An 18,821-nucleotide genomic window follows, 5' to 3' on the forward strand; every position below is an offset into this window, starting at 1 on the left:
AAGAAAATGAATAGTAGCTAAGACAAATATATGTAACACAAGTAACAATGTAGAAAATTCCCTTCTATATTAGAAAAAAACTCTTGCTTGCTTGATGCAGTTAAAAGGAAAAATATCAGCATGGATAGACAGAAATACTCATTTTACAGAACATGTCTAACTGATCCAAATTTCAGATAGTATTGTGTTTAAGACCAATAATATTCAAAATAGCACCTCTTATTTACATGAATAACATTMGCAGCTTTACTAGCTAGGATTTAATTACCTAAGTATTGATTTTCATGGTTCAAGACAAAAAATGATCATTAGATGATCATTTTGAACAGAAGATTCTTCCTACGATAYACTACAGCTGCATGGAGACCTCCACTTTCTCTAAGGCAACCAACTTTGAATGCTGTCAGAAAATTAATACTAGGTCAACTGCAGTTCACATACTAGTTTCTAATAAAAAGGCAATGAATTTTATGTGAGAAAAGAAACAATGATGGATTTTAGACTGCTGTCTACTATAAGAGAGCACAGGTGTCATGGAAACATGGGTATCCAGGATTAACATAGATAGCAACAGTCCTTCCAGCTCACTTGCTTTTCTTTTCTTATTTTTTTTCTAATATTTATTCTTCATTTTAGCTGACAGCACACAAGTTTACAGTCAGCTTCGTTGCAGGAACGGAGGAAGAGTGAGAAGCTGAGTCTTGGGCTATCTGAACCACATCATGCCATAATAAAGGACTGCTCTAATTCACCCAAGCAGGCTTTCCTTGAGAGGCAAACCTGAAATATCTGCGCTGCACACTGCTGCTGCTTTTAGGATTTTTAGCTAAAATAGAGTGCAGGATTTACCTACGAATCACTCCAACAGTGAACACCATTGAAGGTAAAAGGTCTTAAATATTTAACACAATCAGTGCACAAAAATGGCAGTGTTTCATTTTAGGCAAAGCAAGTAAGTGGACAGAATTTAGTCAATCCCTCATGACAGTACAGAAGACTTTCTGTTTTAGTCTCTGCAACGCTTATCTTAAAAAAGCATGCATAGTAGTTAGCTGTAGTATAAATAAACCTGTGCAAGGTGTACTACTTCTATTCAGTAATTCTACAGCATTTCAAACTACTCTTTGAACTCTTGGCACAACTACCAAGTTGATAGTCTAGGAGAGGTGCAGTTTGGGGCTATTCTCTCTAACAGTATATATCACATATCTTGTAAGATTTGTTTCTAAGAGGTACATCATATTCAGTTGTGATATAGTGAGACATGATATAATGAAAACCGTATCAAYCGTATTTTTAGATTGTCTTTTATTATATAGCAAGCCTGGTTTCTTCAAAAATGAACATCTTTAATTCCAGATATTCATAACAATAAGGAACAGAAAGAGCATAGAAATAAGGTCAAAAACTCCACCTATGTAAATTTCATAATCTCTGAACAGCTTAAAAAACAACTCTAGATTCATATTCCTARGTGAAGACTTAATTGAAGAATACGAAATAAATGATTCAGAGAGGGTCAGCCACTGTGCTATTTTCAGAATACACAGAAGCAGAGATAAGGTAAGACGACCCTTCTGTGCAAAGAACTGTCGCCACAGAGCTGTCAACAAGGAAAAATGTAGGATTCATTAAAGAAATCATTAGAGAAAGTCCTCTATATTAGAACGTTGCTTTCTTTCTCTCTCGCTCTCTTTTTTTTTTCTTTAACACTGCAAAAAAAGATGTGGCTTTGATCTGCCAAGAAACTCCAAAACTTTTCCTTATTCAATTTCTCATGGTATAAATTTATTTCAAGGCTTGCTGCTTTACTAAAGATTGTCACAATTTTGACAGTCTGTGACAAAAGCAGCTTGCACTCTCAACCTAAATCTGTTCAGAGAAAAAAATGTTTGGGATAGTAACATTTTTAGCCCCAGCTGTTTACAGTTAATGCCCATAATCGCCACTTAAACTTGCTTAACGTCTGTTCTCACGTATCACAYAGAAAGAAGAAACAGAAAGGTTCATCAAAGCTAAGGAGGCTCTAAACTATTGTGAAGTACTTCTGGAGATGTGCTGACAACCTTCTACCCACAATAAGGTTCAGGAAAGGAGGGAATTTAAAATTTTGGAGAAGATTCTTAATATTCTGCAGGCTCAGATTCAACTTGACAAATTTACTTTTGACTGGAAAGCCAACACACGCCCGCAGTAGCCTCCTGTAGCAACCAGCAACTCAGAAGCTTGAAAAATCTTTCCAATGACACTAAACTCTTACACAGACTTTCTGTACAGGCATATTTAGGTATTGCCTTTATTTAGTTAGTTCATAAATAATCATCTGTTGACAGTTGCATCATGCTAATATAACAGGAGTAACAGCTTTGTCTTTTGGTAACTTGTTATCCTTAAACCATCTGTTGCTGGAAAACCTATATAATTGCGACAAATTACACCAGTATTCAAAATTGATCTGTAAATCCTTCAAGAACTGTCTGAATGTATTCATATGCCAAGCACATTAAGTACTTAACCTTCATGCAGCATTAGTTTCTGTACTTTGCTCTACTTATCTGTTTTAAACCTAACACCACAAGTCAACCCTGTTAGGACTTCCATTGAAGCAGAAAAGTTGGACAAAAGAGGCAGTTAACCCCTTTGAAATAACACAAGAAAGCAAGTATCTTTATGAAAGTCAGAAAAAATATCAGGTAATGCTTTCATATTTCAAAGTGGTACAAACTTATTTCACTATTGAATTAATTATCTCCTTTTCTCCAATGCAAAAAMAAAATCCATAAAGGGTAATAACTGCCCTTGGTCCCTTACCCAATTTATGGATCCTGACAAGCAGTCTAATAGCTTATTTTTAATAAATCAACAATCTTAGAGTAACAAATCAAAAGCAGCAGTGACTTAAAAGGAGACTTATTCCCAGAATCCAGTTTGAGAGTAGAGCTAAATAAGCATATGCAGTTTGATTTCTAGCAGCTATAAACCCAGCCTCTGGACTTCACAGTTTTGCAGATAACCACATTTTTAGCAACCTTGCTTTTGATTATGACCTGACTGAATACTTAGCCATGTAATTTTTTTTTTTTTTTTTTAGAGGGAGCTACATATCAGCAAAAACCAAAACAAAACAAAAAAACCCTACCTGCTAATTTTTAAAACTAAGTTTGTACATACTAAAGTGCATATATATTCATTTAYTGAGAAAACATATACAAAAGTCCAGGTCCTTGAAAAACAAGCCTGCACAGATTAGATCTCGGAATATTAAAAAGCTGTTAAATTTTCCAGCCTCATGACTGCCTGATTCTAACCCTTCTTTTAAAAAGTTACATTTCAAATTCTGTTAATGCCTTCGATTAAGTCCTTGCAGCTGACTTTTTATACAACTTCTTTGGTTTCTTTGCAATAAAGAATCCTATTGCTGTCTCTACTAGCAACATCAACAATGTTCAGCTGCAGATACTTAATCACTCAGAACTGGTCATATGCTTTGGCAAAACCAGATGGAACGAGGCCATTCTGTTGCCCTTAAAAACAGTTCTTTATGTTGCTTCTGGAAACATCAGCCACGAAGACAAAATGTGTTTCTGTGTACATACATTTTATTCTGATTAGTACACCACACAGAGAGCAAACGATTCTATTAAGATGTGCAATTTCTGTTACTGTCAGACATTTCACATCAGCTAAGAATTTTTCTTTTTTTCTTTTTTTAAAGCCTTTAAGTACTTTCTTTCAATAACCTCAGTCAGCAGTTCAATTTTAACAGCAGCAACAAGCAAAATTGAAAAATACAAAGGAACCTATGTCATCAGATGCCAATTCCTATATATCTTATCTGAGCTTGCAACAGTTAAAGAAAACACATCTGGGCTCAGCAGAGTTATTTGAACTGCAGATTTTGCATCTTTATTGACTGAGTGAAATAAGCCTATTTTCCTAAAAACTGAAGTGATGATTACTGATCAAAAGATCCTAATAGGCAATTTTAGCATGCTAGGCAGAGAAACAGAGAACTGAATATGCTTTCAGTACATTAAACTACCTTGTACCTCAAGACCAATGGGGCCATGTCGGTAACAAAGTAAATTCAGCCTATTGATGTCCATGCTATAGGTTGGCACTCCTCAAAAGGCACAACCAGGTCCAGACTCAGATCATAAGCATGTTTTTCCTGGGATTTCCTTACAGTCCCAGAAATGTGAAGGCACTTGCACTGCTGCTGAAGATCCGGCGCATCTTGTGACCGCCCCCGACCTCCGGCAGCACCTCCGGCGCGCTGCGCACTGCTGCGGACCTCGTCGCAGAGCACGGCTAACGCAGGAGCGGCAGGCAGCAGCCGGCTGCCGATCCCACACGCCAGGGAAAACCCACAGATTTCCACTACTGTTCTTTGCATGCGCAACCTCCTGTTCCCAWCAGTGCAACAAGTACTGGAAAACACAACGACGGCAATGGGTGAAAGAGCTTACGCAGGACAGGGGCATGTACAATGGTATAGCAAGATTATGCTTTTCCCTGGTATATTAATGAAGGGCATCTGTACACTGGAACACCACAAAGGGTTGGGGGGGGGGTCTTTCATCCAAGATCATAGGGTTTGTCTGATTCTTAAAGCATGCAAAGAGTGAAGTAACAGAACAAAATCATTTATTTAGCTTTGCACTGAGTAGCTTCTACTTGCGTATACAATACGATGACATTTTATATTGCGGTGGAACGTGATTACATTTGGAACGTCTTTGCTTTATTGCAAAGCCACATTTACGACCTACATGGGATGTACTTCAGAACTGGATTCTGAAATGAAGGCTCAAAAGATTAGAGGGCTCCTTTGCCCCTTYGTAGACTGCCTATGTGCATACATACACATATTCTTCATTTATCATTCTAAGATGCATTCGCTATGTCAGACGTTTCAGAGAATAATGATGTCAACATTTGTTCTATCTTTAAAGAAACCCCACCCCCACAAAACCCACGTAAAGGGCAAGTGTTGGTTTCAATTAGATAGTTTAGCATTATGGAAGCTTACACGCAGTAAATTTTGTGTAATTGGAACACCGTTGCAGGAAGCAAGAAGCAGACTAAACTGAATCTCTAGAATCCTGAAAACATCTTGCAGCATGGAAAATTTCTTTGCTGTGACTAAATAAGAATAAAAATATTTTACCCTTATAGGTCATTAAGATCTCTCCCTRGGACCATCCTTATCCTTTACCTGACAGCCCAGTTTTCTGACCATTTCTACTATCATCTGCCATGACAGGAAAGTTCAGCTTTCCCCAAACTCCTGATTATTTCAGCCTAATAGAAAATACAGTTGTATACTGTATTTCAGCACTAAAAGTGAACTTTACTGATGAATTCTGARAAGAAAAAAGCCAAGCAAATAAAAATGGCAATAGATTAATCTAATGGAAACACATGATTTGCAAGACTGAGCAATTCATTTGTCTCACTTCTGTGACAACAACCAGTGACAGTTATTTCTGAGAGAATCACAAATTCCTGCTTTGAGTAATTATTATACACAATCGTATAACTACATAGGAAGTTTTTTTTTTCCTAATGACAATCTCTCTCTGTCCTGAAGCATAGCTAGGAGGCAAAAAGCCTATAGTAGGAAGTGTGAAAATATTAACTACAAAGYGATAGATCAAAGCATCTCTTTTTCTCCCTCCCTGCCCTATTCCCAAAGGCTACCTTAAGGACTAAGTAAGTCAGCTTGCTAGCTGCTGTTCCTCTACATGCTTTAAAATTATTTCATAAAAAAATTGTAGAAAAGCAGCTCTTTTAGACATGTGGTTATTCACTGATGTTTACGTATCTAGACAGAAATTTAGAATAGCTAGGCTATCAGACTTAAGAGCATTCACCTTCAAATACTGCCCATACTATTCTTGTCCACGGACATAACACAAGTTCCTCTAAAACCAGAATGAGACCACCCCACAGCACAGACTACACTGAACTCCTTCACAGCAAGAGAAACTCTGTCCCTCGTCCCCCTTACTTCAGCTGAAGAACATGTTTAACGTTCTCTGGGAAGCTGTAGAACTACCAAAGCAAGAGCAGGACAATTTATAACGCACAGCTAAACAAGGCTTACACAAAACTCCAGCCACTTCAAACAAATAACAGATGTCTGTCATTGAACCGGGGTCCCAAGGTCTTTTCAATAGCTAAGATCACTCAGAAGGAGATTCTTTGATCGCTCATATACAGTAATTGATACTGAAAAGCCAATAGTTGTTAATAAAATATTAGCTTTCTCCCAATCAATATGTACACATTCATGAAATATTCAGCACAAGTATAAAAATGATATCATAGGGAAATGAGAAACGCTAAAATATTATTTCCTTGAGTATAAAATACACCTTTAGATTAAAAAGTAGAAACCAAGACCTGCAAAAACCTTTGTCATACATATTTCTCAGTGTCAGAAAAGGAAGGCAGATCTGCAAAGGAAGCCAGCACAATCAACTTGATAGAAACTTTACTATTGAATTAACAATACTAATGTATAATTCCTTTGTTTCAGAAATAAAGGCCTGATACTGCAAATCCCAAATCCAAGCAGCCAACGCAAAGATACAAAACCAGATCAGCTGAGTGCTTCATGTTTCATGGATTTATCCTTGTCCTTGGATTGTTATTCGTTGGCAAACTAGTCTGATCCAAAGAATACATTGCTGTTTAGGAGGAAATCCCAGAGTTACCCAATGGTCAAGCTCAAGCTAATATACTGCAAGTCCCTGGCCTTTCTAGAGGACTAGTAATTGCATCCCTGATCATTTCTGCCATTCCTTAAACCAAAGTGGTACGGATTTACAAGCTGGCATCCCCATGTCCCGCAGGGGAAAGATTCCTCTTCCTCTGTAGAGGATTTCTTAGGGAGAAATATGCATGTATKTGCCACGCACTGTAGAGACTTTCACCCAACTCCAAATGCTACTCACTGCAAGATAAATGTAAGCATATAGGAGGAGCATTAGTGTCGTTTTTTCCTAACAAAATGCACTAGTCATTATTATTGCAAACAGACAAGACATATARCCCATTTATCCAGCATAAGCAAACACTGCAGAGAACCCGTACTTGGCCATCCATTAGTCATCTACCCAAAACGTCATCTTTGTCTTTGTTCTATTGCTCCACAGCAATGTTTCTCTGCAGAAAAAAGAGGATACAGCTGGGAAAAATCCCATGCAGCGTTCCTATYCAGCATGATCAGGGTTGTGCCTGGCTATTCAGCCTTTGGCAGTAGACTTTAACAAACCAGGGACTTTGAGAATCAGCATGTGAGGGTTAGTACACATCTGTCTGTCTGACCATGGACTGTGGGCACACTGTGCCTCTTACTTGGCTTCATTCTTTATTGCATTTTCCTTGACACGCACAAACAAACTAATCTTGCAGCTGCATGCAAAAAAAAAGCTTCTGTGAGATGTCAAGAGGCCCAGAACATTTTTCTGAGGGAAAAAAAGACAAAACCTCCCTTAGAACACTTTTTGTATTGCTTAGCCATGTATTTTAAAGAGTTAATTTTTAGGTTAGAGATGAGAAGAATGAAGCCTGTTCATGAAAAGAGATTTAAAATATTTAAAAGATAACTGCAACGGGTCAAAGTGTTTTCCACAATCACTGAGAGTATGATAAAAGGTGACAGGCTTAAGTTGTAGCAAGAGAGATATAAGTCAGACATTACAAAAAACCCTTCCAACTAGCCTATCAAGCACCAAGAAAYACAAAAAAAGGGGGAGGAGGTTAAGAAATTTCCTTCATAAAAGGTTGTTCAAAACAGTGTGGAGTGGAGTGGTGGATTAGAAGAYCTTCTCTGATTCAGTTACTTCCATGATTTAGTAGGAGAGTTCAATTCTGTGTCAATATTTGTTTTCCRTGTTGTATTTTTACCACTTGTCTTTGAAGAAAAAAGCATTTGGTATGAAATATTTGCTTCTAGAAAAAAAAGAATACAGTGCAGGGGGATTTTTTTTTGCTTGTTTGGACAGAGAAGACGACAAACTCCGGCTGTTAGAGCATCGGCAAGATCACAACTTGATTGACTAACCTCTTTCCCAAAAGCAAGTTACACTCCTGAAGTGGAAGCAGATGACTAAAATATCAGAGCTTTTTGCTTCAAGCCACTGACATTGATCCAGCAGCCTCTGCACGTTTTCAGGTAGTGYGTTCTAGCTCTCACCTCCTGCGCCGTTTGTAGTAACTGTTAAATTTAGGAACGAGATCAAGAATTCATGGGCCACAGAGATGGGTTTTGTCCTATTTTATCAAAAAGAAACCCTGCAATACAATGGATCAAGATGAATGCTGACAGGCTGACATGTGAAAGCCTGCCCTAGAGCAGCTCCACTCATAGGACTGGAGTGAGAATCAAATGAATATAATTCTTTTTAAGCTACTGAAAATGCATATGCAAAGCAATTTAAAGAAAAAAATCATAATACTATGTGGTGCATGCGCTATAGCACACACAAAGCTTTTGTATATATGTATATACACACACATGTACACACCCACACATACACCAGCACAAAAGGTTGCAAATAATAAATTACAAAAAAATGCTAATTATCCCTTAGTCAAGAAACACAGCTATCAGCGTGATTTGCGGTCAGCTGTTTAATTAATTCCAGTATTAATAAAGTAATAGAAAATCAATGTGTCAAAAGGATTTGAAAAGATTACCAACTACTCTGGACAAATTAGCAACACATCAATGCTTACAGCATAGGAAAGCACAAAGATGTTTGTTTAAACTATTTATTCATGACGAAGTTAAATCACCATAAATATTATATTTTCAGTACATATTTTCCTCATATTGAAAGCATTAGGAACAAATAATATGCAGACTTCCACTGCATTATTTTGAAGGAAGSAATATAAAAAAGCAGCAGTTTTAGAAAGCAAATGAAGGTGGAGTCAGGAACGAAACAATACAATATGGCATTTAGAAAGTAGAGGACTGGGGAATAATTCAACACTCAAGTAACAAAAGATGTTTCAAAGGTATGGAAGGAGGAAGGAGAAGATTTATAATATTAAGGTCATGTGGTTACTTGGGGCCCAGGCACACTGTGCTTCAATGAACTTCTATTGTTTCTTTGTGAAAATGTCAATACCTGTAAAAATAAACCTGTTTACTGAATCCTTGGTATGATTCTGTTTTTCCCATGCCTGAATTTTTGACTCTGTTTACAAGACTCCAATGTTGTCACTGTCTCAGCATGAACTTGGGCAAGATACTCCACTTCTCTGTGCCTTGGCTTCTCCTTTTCCAAAACATTAATTAAATACTTATCAGCTGTCTTGGGATACACTGAGAAGCTACATTATTAATCTTAGTACAGCATTTTCTGACAGCACAGAAGAATTATCCTGTTCAGTATTATTACAGAGATTTCCTGTACCAAAAGCGTACTAGTTATCTCACTAAGAGACATACCTAAAGCCAAAATGAGTATGACTGAAGACTTTCCATCGAGTTAGTGGTCTCTGAATCAAGACCTGTAAGTATCAGTCATCTGACATGGGTTGGCAGCTTTTTTATTTTGCTGACTTGACTCAGTACTGTCTTAGTCTTCTGTTGACTTGTCCTGCAGAGCGAAGAATTGCTCTCTGATTCAGGCAATACCCATTGGTGCATAGATTACCTGCTGCTGAACTCAGCCAACAGCCCGCTCAGGGATTCGAAACAAGTTTTTCTTTATTTTAAGGCATCAGGAAGGAGATCCTATTGACTACAAACCAAATAAAAGACTGCTACTTAAGAGGAGGAACTAAGCTCTGCCCTGCCTTTTAGAACTTGACACATGGATCTGTGGAAAGAGACTACATAAGAGTATTTTATGCCTGCTAGTACAGCCATAACAACGTCCACTCAGGGTGGCTTTATTTTCAAATACATTTAGGACTATTGCCCTAAAGATACAATGCAGTGAGAAGACAGGCACACAAATCAAAATGCAGCACGGCGAAGGACAACGTGCTGTCCTCAGTCCGCAGTGCCCAGAGTGGACTCTGAAGGAGGAAATGCTTCAGAGTAACATATATGAATATATTAGTGCCAAGTATAAATTAGGAGGTCCAGATCTCCCCCGAATCCCTATCCCTAGTGATTCTGATTGTGCTGACCACCTGCCACACGTAACTGCTGTCTCAAACCAATTAACATTAACAATGCTTCTTTAAAAATTGGGAAGTGCTAGGCAAGATACTCACTATGATGTACTTCAGGACAACAGCAAGATCTGAAGAGGGCACAAAACAAGCCCTGARGAGGCCTGAAAATTTTTCAACCACAGACCTGTCTTCATTGTTTACTAAGCCACACTCTGGGTTTTCAGCTAGCTGATGTATCCATCAGTTCATTAGTTCTAAGCCATCACCTGAAAARCGGTGATATCTGTTGACTGACCTCAGCGAATGTGCAAGACCCAGCACAAGTCCAAGTGCCACACCAAAACGTTAGTGTTTCTTTCTTTGATGCTAATTGAGCTCACAGAAGAGATGGAAAAGAGGTCCACTGGCACGGACTGCAGCAACAGCACTTTCTTTGGAGGAGCGACTGTATGACTGTATTGTCAGCCAGCTGCCTAAAAGCCTCTAGGCTGTGGCCTTTTCAAACACATACAGCAGTTTGGGATGACAGGGCAGTAACCTATCCTTAAAGACTGTCACTTCACCTTTTTGAAATTTACTGCATTATTAGCATTGTGACTGGGTTAAATACACCACCTTGAACCTCTGACAGATAAACTACAGCAACAACAATCTAAAAGACATCAATTTTACTGATAGCAAACAATTTGAACAACTTTTGCTATAATCATAGGATGGAATTGCTGGAAGTGAGTTACCTTTCATGGATGAGGGAGGGCAAGAAGGAGACAACAGGAGAGAGTGGGCTAGGTTTTTTCCTTGAAACTTAGCTTACACAGAACTCCATATTTTCCATGCTTTAGATCCAATCTTGCCAGTAACGAATTGCAGAATGGCTTGTTCCAAAAGGTGCAGTACATTCAAAACCAAACGCTACTCCAGAAACCATACTGCATAGAAGCGAAGGGGCTTTTAGGGGATAACCCTTCAAAATCATTAGGTTTTATTACTTTGCCCAGTCCACCCATACTGAAATCTAATTATCATACAAACTACATTCTGAGAAACATTTAAATCCTAAGGCTTCTTCTAAACAATACCTTTCTAAATAATGTCATTTTTTTCCACAGGATGAAACTAGCTAATGATGTATTTTGAAAATACTTACTGTGATAGATGAGGGCTTACTTTTTGCAAGTAACATGTAATTAGTGACTCCTTGCTCTGGAAAGCTAAAGGTAAAAAGTTGTATGAATACTATCACACAGAATGAGAACTGAAAAAGTATTAAAGGCACAGTTCAGTATTAAAAAATCATGCAGAACTGCACAACTCCATAATCAAACCTGAAAAGGGGTTCCTTTCACGGAAGGAAAACCCTTGCCTGCATAACTTGGTTCATAAGAAGGAGGATGTCTGCACAAAGGTTGCACCACCTTTGGGCAGCGCGTGCTGCTGGCAGGGCAGCTGGCAGGGCTCCCCAGGGCAAAGCGAGCAAAGTAGTTTTCAGATCCAAAGGGAGTTTCTTCATTTTGCAATACAGCGACCAYGAGTAAAGCATGCAGCCAGAGGAATAAAAAAAATCCTTTAGCATACCCATTTGTTACACTTGTTTCAAGCTTTAATTATAATTAGCAAATATTTGTAGGAAGAAAAAAAGAATACAATCATAAACAAAAGCATCCTAATTACAATAGCACAAAAGCGACTACACAAAACAAACAACTTCCTTGTGAATTGACTGCAGGATTTTAAAAAGATACCAATGTCCCAAGGAGGCCTACAGAAAACACTGTWGAACGACGGTATTTTTTCAAAACAGTAATCAGAGATGTCATAGACCAAGAATCATCATCATCACTGCCTACCTATAAAAAGATGAGAGCAATGTACATTGTTTGCACTACATATCAGCATAATATAATTAGTTGTTACAGATAACTTATAGGAAATTAACATCAAACAGTACTTTTAAATAATTCATAGTGGGTGAGGAGGGTGGAGATAGAGAGATCAGATATAGATTCAAACAGGTGGAAGGTGGGGATAGAAATATTGTAGATTCAAACTATGCAAAAATAGACACATAGATAGATAAGCATTTCCAAAACAATACTAGAGAACAGATAACAGCCTACCAGACAAAAACACAAGATTTATAACATATAACTTACAATGCTTCAAAAAGCAGTAAACAAAACAGTGCACACTGAATGCAAACTCCCAGACCACTATGTTAGAAGAAAGCAATCCAGGAGAACTTATTTTTCAACAAGCAAAGCAATGTAAAAACTTGTGGAAGTGAATAATATTCTTTAAATAAGGAGATTCCAGTAAATGAGAGCATCTGGAGGAGCAAATTTTCAGAATGGGAAAGAACTTAGTTGGTGGAGCAATTTGTCTATGAATGATTTACCTGAGAACAGGTAAACAACTTGTGACTTTAATGGGAAGAGACTGAAATAAGCTTCATTTTCAAGGATAACTTTTCTCAATAAAACTGTCCTTTATTGAAGAGCTTAATTAACATTCAGAGCTGACAACTCCAGGAACAGGAGTGTACAAAAACATTAATGCACCTTTGTCGGTGGATCCAGGTCAAAATTATTGCTACACTGACTACCTAACCACAAAAAAGGCAATACACTAAGTCTTTTGCTTATACAAGACTAAATATTGATCATTTATGAAAATATCCACTATCTGATCTTAGCCATATTTTAGAATTTAAGATAATCATAGACTTCAGGCAAAGTATCACTTTGGTTATTTATCTTCTTCTCTCTTTCTGTGACTACAATTTCTATGCATTCTTCCACAGTTCTCATGACCAGAACTAGGAAACATTATCCAAAAGATGTTTTGGAAAAAAAAAGAAGTTTTATCAACTGCAAAACAGTACAAATTAGTTTAGACGTGGGAGAGGAGAGAAAATACAGGCAGCTGAATAAAATCCAGCAATATCCAGATTATATATTTCATTTTGTTCAATTCAGCATGACCTAGCATTTCAATATTCAATTCAGTTTCTTTTTTAAAATCATAAAAAGCTTATGCAATTCAATAACATGTTTCTGACTTATGACTTCCACGGATCACCGCTTTCCGCCTTTCCAAAGTGGCCAGAGCACTGGGGTCACCAAGCAGCCGCCTGCCCAGTGACACCGACTCTGTTCCACTGCTTCCGCCTGAGTTGAGGACAGCTTGGACCTCACTGAACAAGACTCATGACCAAGGCATGATGCTTCCTACTCTGGAAGGAAGTAACTCTGCCTATAGGTTAGTCGTATAAAGCACATGCAGAGCCTTAAGCACTTTTTTTTTTTTTTTTTAAATCCATGAGAGGAGAAGTTTCTGTAAACATAACGCAGAGCGCACAAGCAGGATTAGGTCTCCCATTGCACAAGTACCTGAATATTTTTTTTTTTTGTAATATACTATTATTTCTAGATAAAACAGGCAATAAACCAAGTTTCTCGAGTATGTTAAACACTTGCTATGCCTTTTAACTGTGATGTTGAAAGAGAAGTCATTTTAGCAAGATAATAAAAACTGCAGAAATATTTATCTCACTCATTCCATTATTTCTTTCTTATACAGCTTCTGTTTTCTTTTTTGTTGTTTTTCCGTGCATGCACGTTAAATGAATGTTCACCCATTACTGTCAAGCACCTGTCTTATTACTTCACACTTTTGCTGTAAGTCACAAATACCCTGCTTTCTAAACCATTTGCATGCCTAATGACACTGTCTTGCTCGAAGGAAAGGACCATTAGGGAATTAGTAGTGTATATATGGAAAACAAGTGTCAGATTATCAAAAATGTTTTTCCCATCACTGTAAAAGCAGCTAGCATACACAGCGCATGTATTTAGAATAAAATTAAAGGTTTGAAACTTTTCTGACCTAGCAGATTGTAAAAGATCAAGAAAAACTGTAAAATTTCCCTAAAAGATACAGAAATTACTTAGAAATAAAGAATACATACACAAAATATAAACCAGTTCCCTGAGAGCTATTTCGTATGAGCCTCTCTCAAGAGATGACCAGGACTTYCCTGAGTTTTTATAAACTAGCTAACCCTAGCTACAGGACATGCTTCATCACGAATGTGGGTATTAAAATGTAATTATTCCAAGCTGGAAATCATTCTCATATTCAACACTCCTTGGCCATCCTTCCACTTGAGAGAATAGCTCACCCAAAAAAATTATAAACCTGGTATTGTGTCCATCTCCCTTATTTCTGTTTCAGTAAACCTGTCTGATATGTCCCTCCTCTGCCAGACAGGTGTACCATCAAAATAATCCTGAGATCAGCCTTTTCGGAGGGATGTGATTGAAAGGTGTTATCAACTTAGGTATAGCTGAGCAGAGCATTTCAGGAACTTCTCACGTTTTTCCCAGAGATTGCTGGGGAAGGTTCCTTAAAAACCTGTGCATGGAAATGAGAAATACCTACTTTCCTTCAAGACTTTTTAGAGCTCATTTTGCTGATAGGTATTTAAAAAAAWTTTTTTGGATTTATTGTCTAATGTTATTGCACTTGTTCTCATTTCTAATGAATGTGTGCCACAGTCCTGAAGGCATCAATTCTCAGTGTTAACAATAACCATTTCCGTACCATCAGACAACAAATGTTTTGAGGAACTTGGAACATTTTCAGTTTCTCTTTCACTTTTCAGCTCTGTCCACCAAGCTTCTCCTCCTGGATCATTTCGGGTATTTCAAACCACTGACCAGCTTCGAACTATAGATAATAAGCCATTATTTATTTTCACTAAAAATGGGAACCCTCTTCATGACCTTGCTAAAATCAAGCAGATCCAAAGGCCGAGATGAGTCATACTCCCATGTAGAGACATTAGCAGAGCTGTGAAGTGAGAAGATGGGTACAGCAGGGCTGGAAACTGGACATGATCTTGTTTGCCCCTCACAGGCAAGACAGTTGCGGGAAAATAAGAGACTGTGTCCTGGCTGGCAAGGGCACTTGGGCACATGCATTCATCAGCCTTCCTGYGCCACCCTCAATCTAATCCAAAATGCAGCCCCTTATAGCATATTTATCTACTGTGCTCGTGTCTAAATTTTATGGCAGCACATGGACAACTAGAATGTGGCTTTTGCTTTGGCTCAGGGGTTAATTAAAAGATAATATACATAACACAGAATTCAGTAGCACTATTGCTGTGTACTTAAGAGCTCACCTGTACAAGAGAAATCATCCACACGGACATATCCCATGACACAGTCACAACGATAGGATCCAGGCAGGTTAACACACACGGTATTGGCGTGACAATAATGCATCTTGGCAGCGCACTCATCAATATCTGCGGGGAAGAAAAACCAGCAAAAGGCCCAGTCAGGCTCAGAGTTAAATGTGTAATGTGACATAAGGCTGGAATAAGAGATGAGAAATTCCATTTATAACTCCGAAAGCAACCTGGCTTAATCCGAGCATTAAAGAACAAGGCAAATTTGGTCAAAAAATTTTCCTTAAAATGGACTAAAAACACCTGCAACACAAGAATGTGTTCCTTCCACTGTTCTTTACAAAATCCCGATTTTTTCTAACTCTGGAAAACCAACATGTATATTTGTTTTTTCATGATAACTTTTAGAAGTCAAAAACTGATAAAAAGGAGTTTTTAAATATAGAACGTCACATCAAAAATATGCAATGCTACGCAACACTAATTCTGTCTCATAGGGAAAATAAAACATGAAGATGTAGTAACTCTGCACAACACGGTATCAATTAAGAGTCGCACTGGGCAGATAGGGCATAGCAATCTTTGTCCTGAAAATGTAGCAGGTTCAACAGCAGTATTGATCAGTAAGTATTCCAGCCCTCCAGGTTTACTCAAGCACTCTGCTAACGCCTTGTCCCTGAAACACACTTGTGCTGCAAAAGTAAATGAAAAAGGTTCAATTGTGTCACTACCCCACTTCCACATCCTGCCTAAGAAGAAGATTCAGACAGTTGCCTAAATCTATTTTGAGCTTGYTTTATGCCATCACAATGAAAAGAAAAATGTAACTTAGGAGAGCTAGCAACTTGGTCCTATATATATTTGCTGAGCGATCTCTATTGTTGCTGCAAATCTAAAATTCAAAATTAGAGTTTTCTGAAGAAGAAATCAAAACTACCRTTTACTTGCCTGTTTAAATATCACAAAGCTCTAACATACTGTAAACTGTAAAATTCTTCCCCCTTCCTTCCTCCCAAAAGAAGAAATTATACAGAAGCATTCATTTTATTTTTTTCTGATTCAGAGAGACGTTCCACTCCGTAGCACTGATTTTACATAGAGCAACTCATGGTTTTCAGAAGATTTTCTAGCATTATGTATGTCCAAGCAAAGGAAAAAGAACCAAACTTTATTCCTGTTACATTCGCCTTGTTATTGATTGCTCACGCTCAAGAAAGGTATTAACTGGCAACACTGCTGAGGAGTGTCTCAGCCGGCCAGGTGTGGACCGGTCCCCCCACAGCTAAGCTGCCACTCGCAGGGACCGCGCTGTGCTCTCTCCCCTCCGTGGCCACGCGACGCTTGCGGAGACGCAGCTAAAACGCCAGGATGGGTTAGCACCGCAACCACGGCTGCTCCCTGCCAGCTGGGAATTTCCCCCGAGACGCGCGGGGCCTGACCGCGCGAGGACCGAGCTGCCKCGATTCAGGGCTATCAGCAGCTGAGGTTTCCCGTTCAACCTCCCCGAACGAGTAGCTCCGGTTGAGATACGCCTGCGTTTCCCAGTCTCCGAAAGCGAAACACACACCAGCTCCGCTCGCTCTTTCTATACTACGGATATCCGTCCAGTAGGAGCAACTAGTTAAATCGTTTCATGTCGGCTACCAAATCGCTGTCAGCTGGCAGTGATTTTTTGACTGCTACAGCTTGGGCTGAATTAGAAATGATGGCCTCGAGGCAAAAGACTTTGTATACTACYGCAAACACCTTGAACTAGCTCGTTCCCAATTTTCTGTTGTTTCTGTTGCAGTGCCACTTGACGAAATGAATTTTAAARAGTCAGAAGCATCAATATACGAAAGACAGAAGCCAAGAAAAATCAAAATCCTCCCACATGCCTTGTTATCACACCACTGAGTGCCAGAGCCACTTGGGAAACACTCAGGTGTTGACGTGTGTTCACACCGTTCTGCTTGCAGCCTCTTTTTAATAGCCTTTTGGTGCATAGCTTTGAGGAGTTCTGTTCTTGCATATCTAATAATTTTCCGGTATAAAAGGAAAGGGAACAGAAAGATGTCTGAAAAGAAAGCAAGAATGTCAAACCAGCAACCAATTCACCTGAAAATTAACCTGACGTATTGCCCTCTATCTCTAGCTTCTTCACTGAATTCACTGGACAACAATCTTCTCTTTTTTCCCCAAAAAAGGAAGTGAGAGGATTAAAAATCTCAGAGGTGAAGAACTTGAATTCTTATTCATTGCAAGCAAAGCCCACAGTACTGTAACACAAAATAGGAAAATTTCCAAGGATAAAAAGGAAATTCACAACCTATAGGAAAATACCTCTGTGGCTGAATTTCTCATAAGGAGGTTAAGGACTTGAAGGGATGATTTGACTATAAATGAGAGAACCGAAAACAACTGACACTGGGCTGCAGCAGAAGTCCTTGAGTACAGGAAGAGAAAGACTGGACCTAACAAAGGAATCAGAAGGAACAAAAGATCTCTCTCCAAACTTCGCTCATTTATTTAGGCCTTTTCTCAATCTTTCTCTAAGCATTTTCCATACACACAGTATCTTACATTTTCTATTACCTGCGCAATATTAGCCTTGTGCTAATACATGCACTTCCTTTACAGAAAATAACACCGAGAGGTCAAAAACCAGCAACGGTATTTTCTTACTAAAGCTGTAGGGCAATGATAAAGCTGTTTTTCTGGCCCGTAGTTCTAGAAACTCTTGTAAAAGGTTAGGCATTCATGACAAAAAGCTCTGGGTTTTTATTTAATATTGTTAGAGTAAAATCCATAAAGCACATAGCGGTATATATCAGCTCAGTTGTAATGGAACTCAAATTGTGATTCATGTGTATAGATTGCTTGTCGCATTTGAAATATTAGAGCTCATCTTCTAGTGGTCTTTTGAGGTGATAAAAATACATGATTAATGTTTCTCTCTAGACTGGTGAAGTAGTTTGTTTTTCTTCTAAAAAGGTATACTTATGGTCTTTAAAATGAGACTTGACACAGCATAATGATCATTCACATATCACCAGCTTCCATCTACATAAGCTAGATTTTTGCAACAACAAAGACATTTGGGCTTCAGCTTTGCAGTAAGGATCATTACATTATCGGGTGGGGTGGGGAGCTTTGGTAAGGGAATGCTAACCTACTGGGTTCAAGTGTTTCTTAAGTCATCTACACAAGGTTGATGGTCTATACAGAGCTCTCCCTATTTACTTGCTTATCCTATACCTGATCAGGTACCATCATACTCTTTACAGTTCTAAATCAGGTTCATGAACTTAAAGGGAAATCTACATGTATTACTTACTATTTGTGCCAATACTGGTAGAAAAGATAACAAAAATATTAATCTCAGTGGAGCTATCTCCTCAGCACCCGACTTTTTTTTCCCCTGTCATCTAAAACCAACTATTCCCAGTAGAAAACAGAAAAAAAAAAACAGTTAGATGAAGATGGTAACAGCAGAAGAGTC

General features: G+C 38.4%; 1 protein-coding gene across 3 annotated transcripts in view; it reads right to left on the bottom strand.

Annotated features, from left to right (window-relative positions):
* The window catches only part of NELL1 (neural EGFL like 1), a 281,618-nt gene that overhangs the window by 132,994 nt on the left and 129,803 nt on the right, over nucleotides 1-18,821 (bottom strand). For all 3 annotated transcript variants that reach the window (XM_085300904.1, XM_085300903.1, XM_085300902.1), the window contains exon 12: nucleotides 15,332-15,457. In XM_085300904.1, coding sequence (XP_085157030.1) covers nucleotides 15,332-15,457 — 126 coding nt within the window. The remainder of the gene's footprint in view (nucleotides 1-15,331; nucleotides 15,458-18,821) is intronic.

This window comes from Rhea americana, unplaced genomic scaffold (assembly GCF_003343005.1).
Source record: "Rhea americana isolate MKP2758 unplaced genomic scaffold, rheAme1 scaffold_17, whole genome shotgun sequence".
NCBI lineage: Eukaryota > Metazoa > Chordata > Aves > Rheiformes > Rheidae > Rhea > Rhea americana.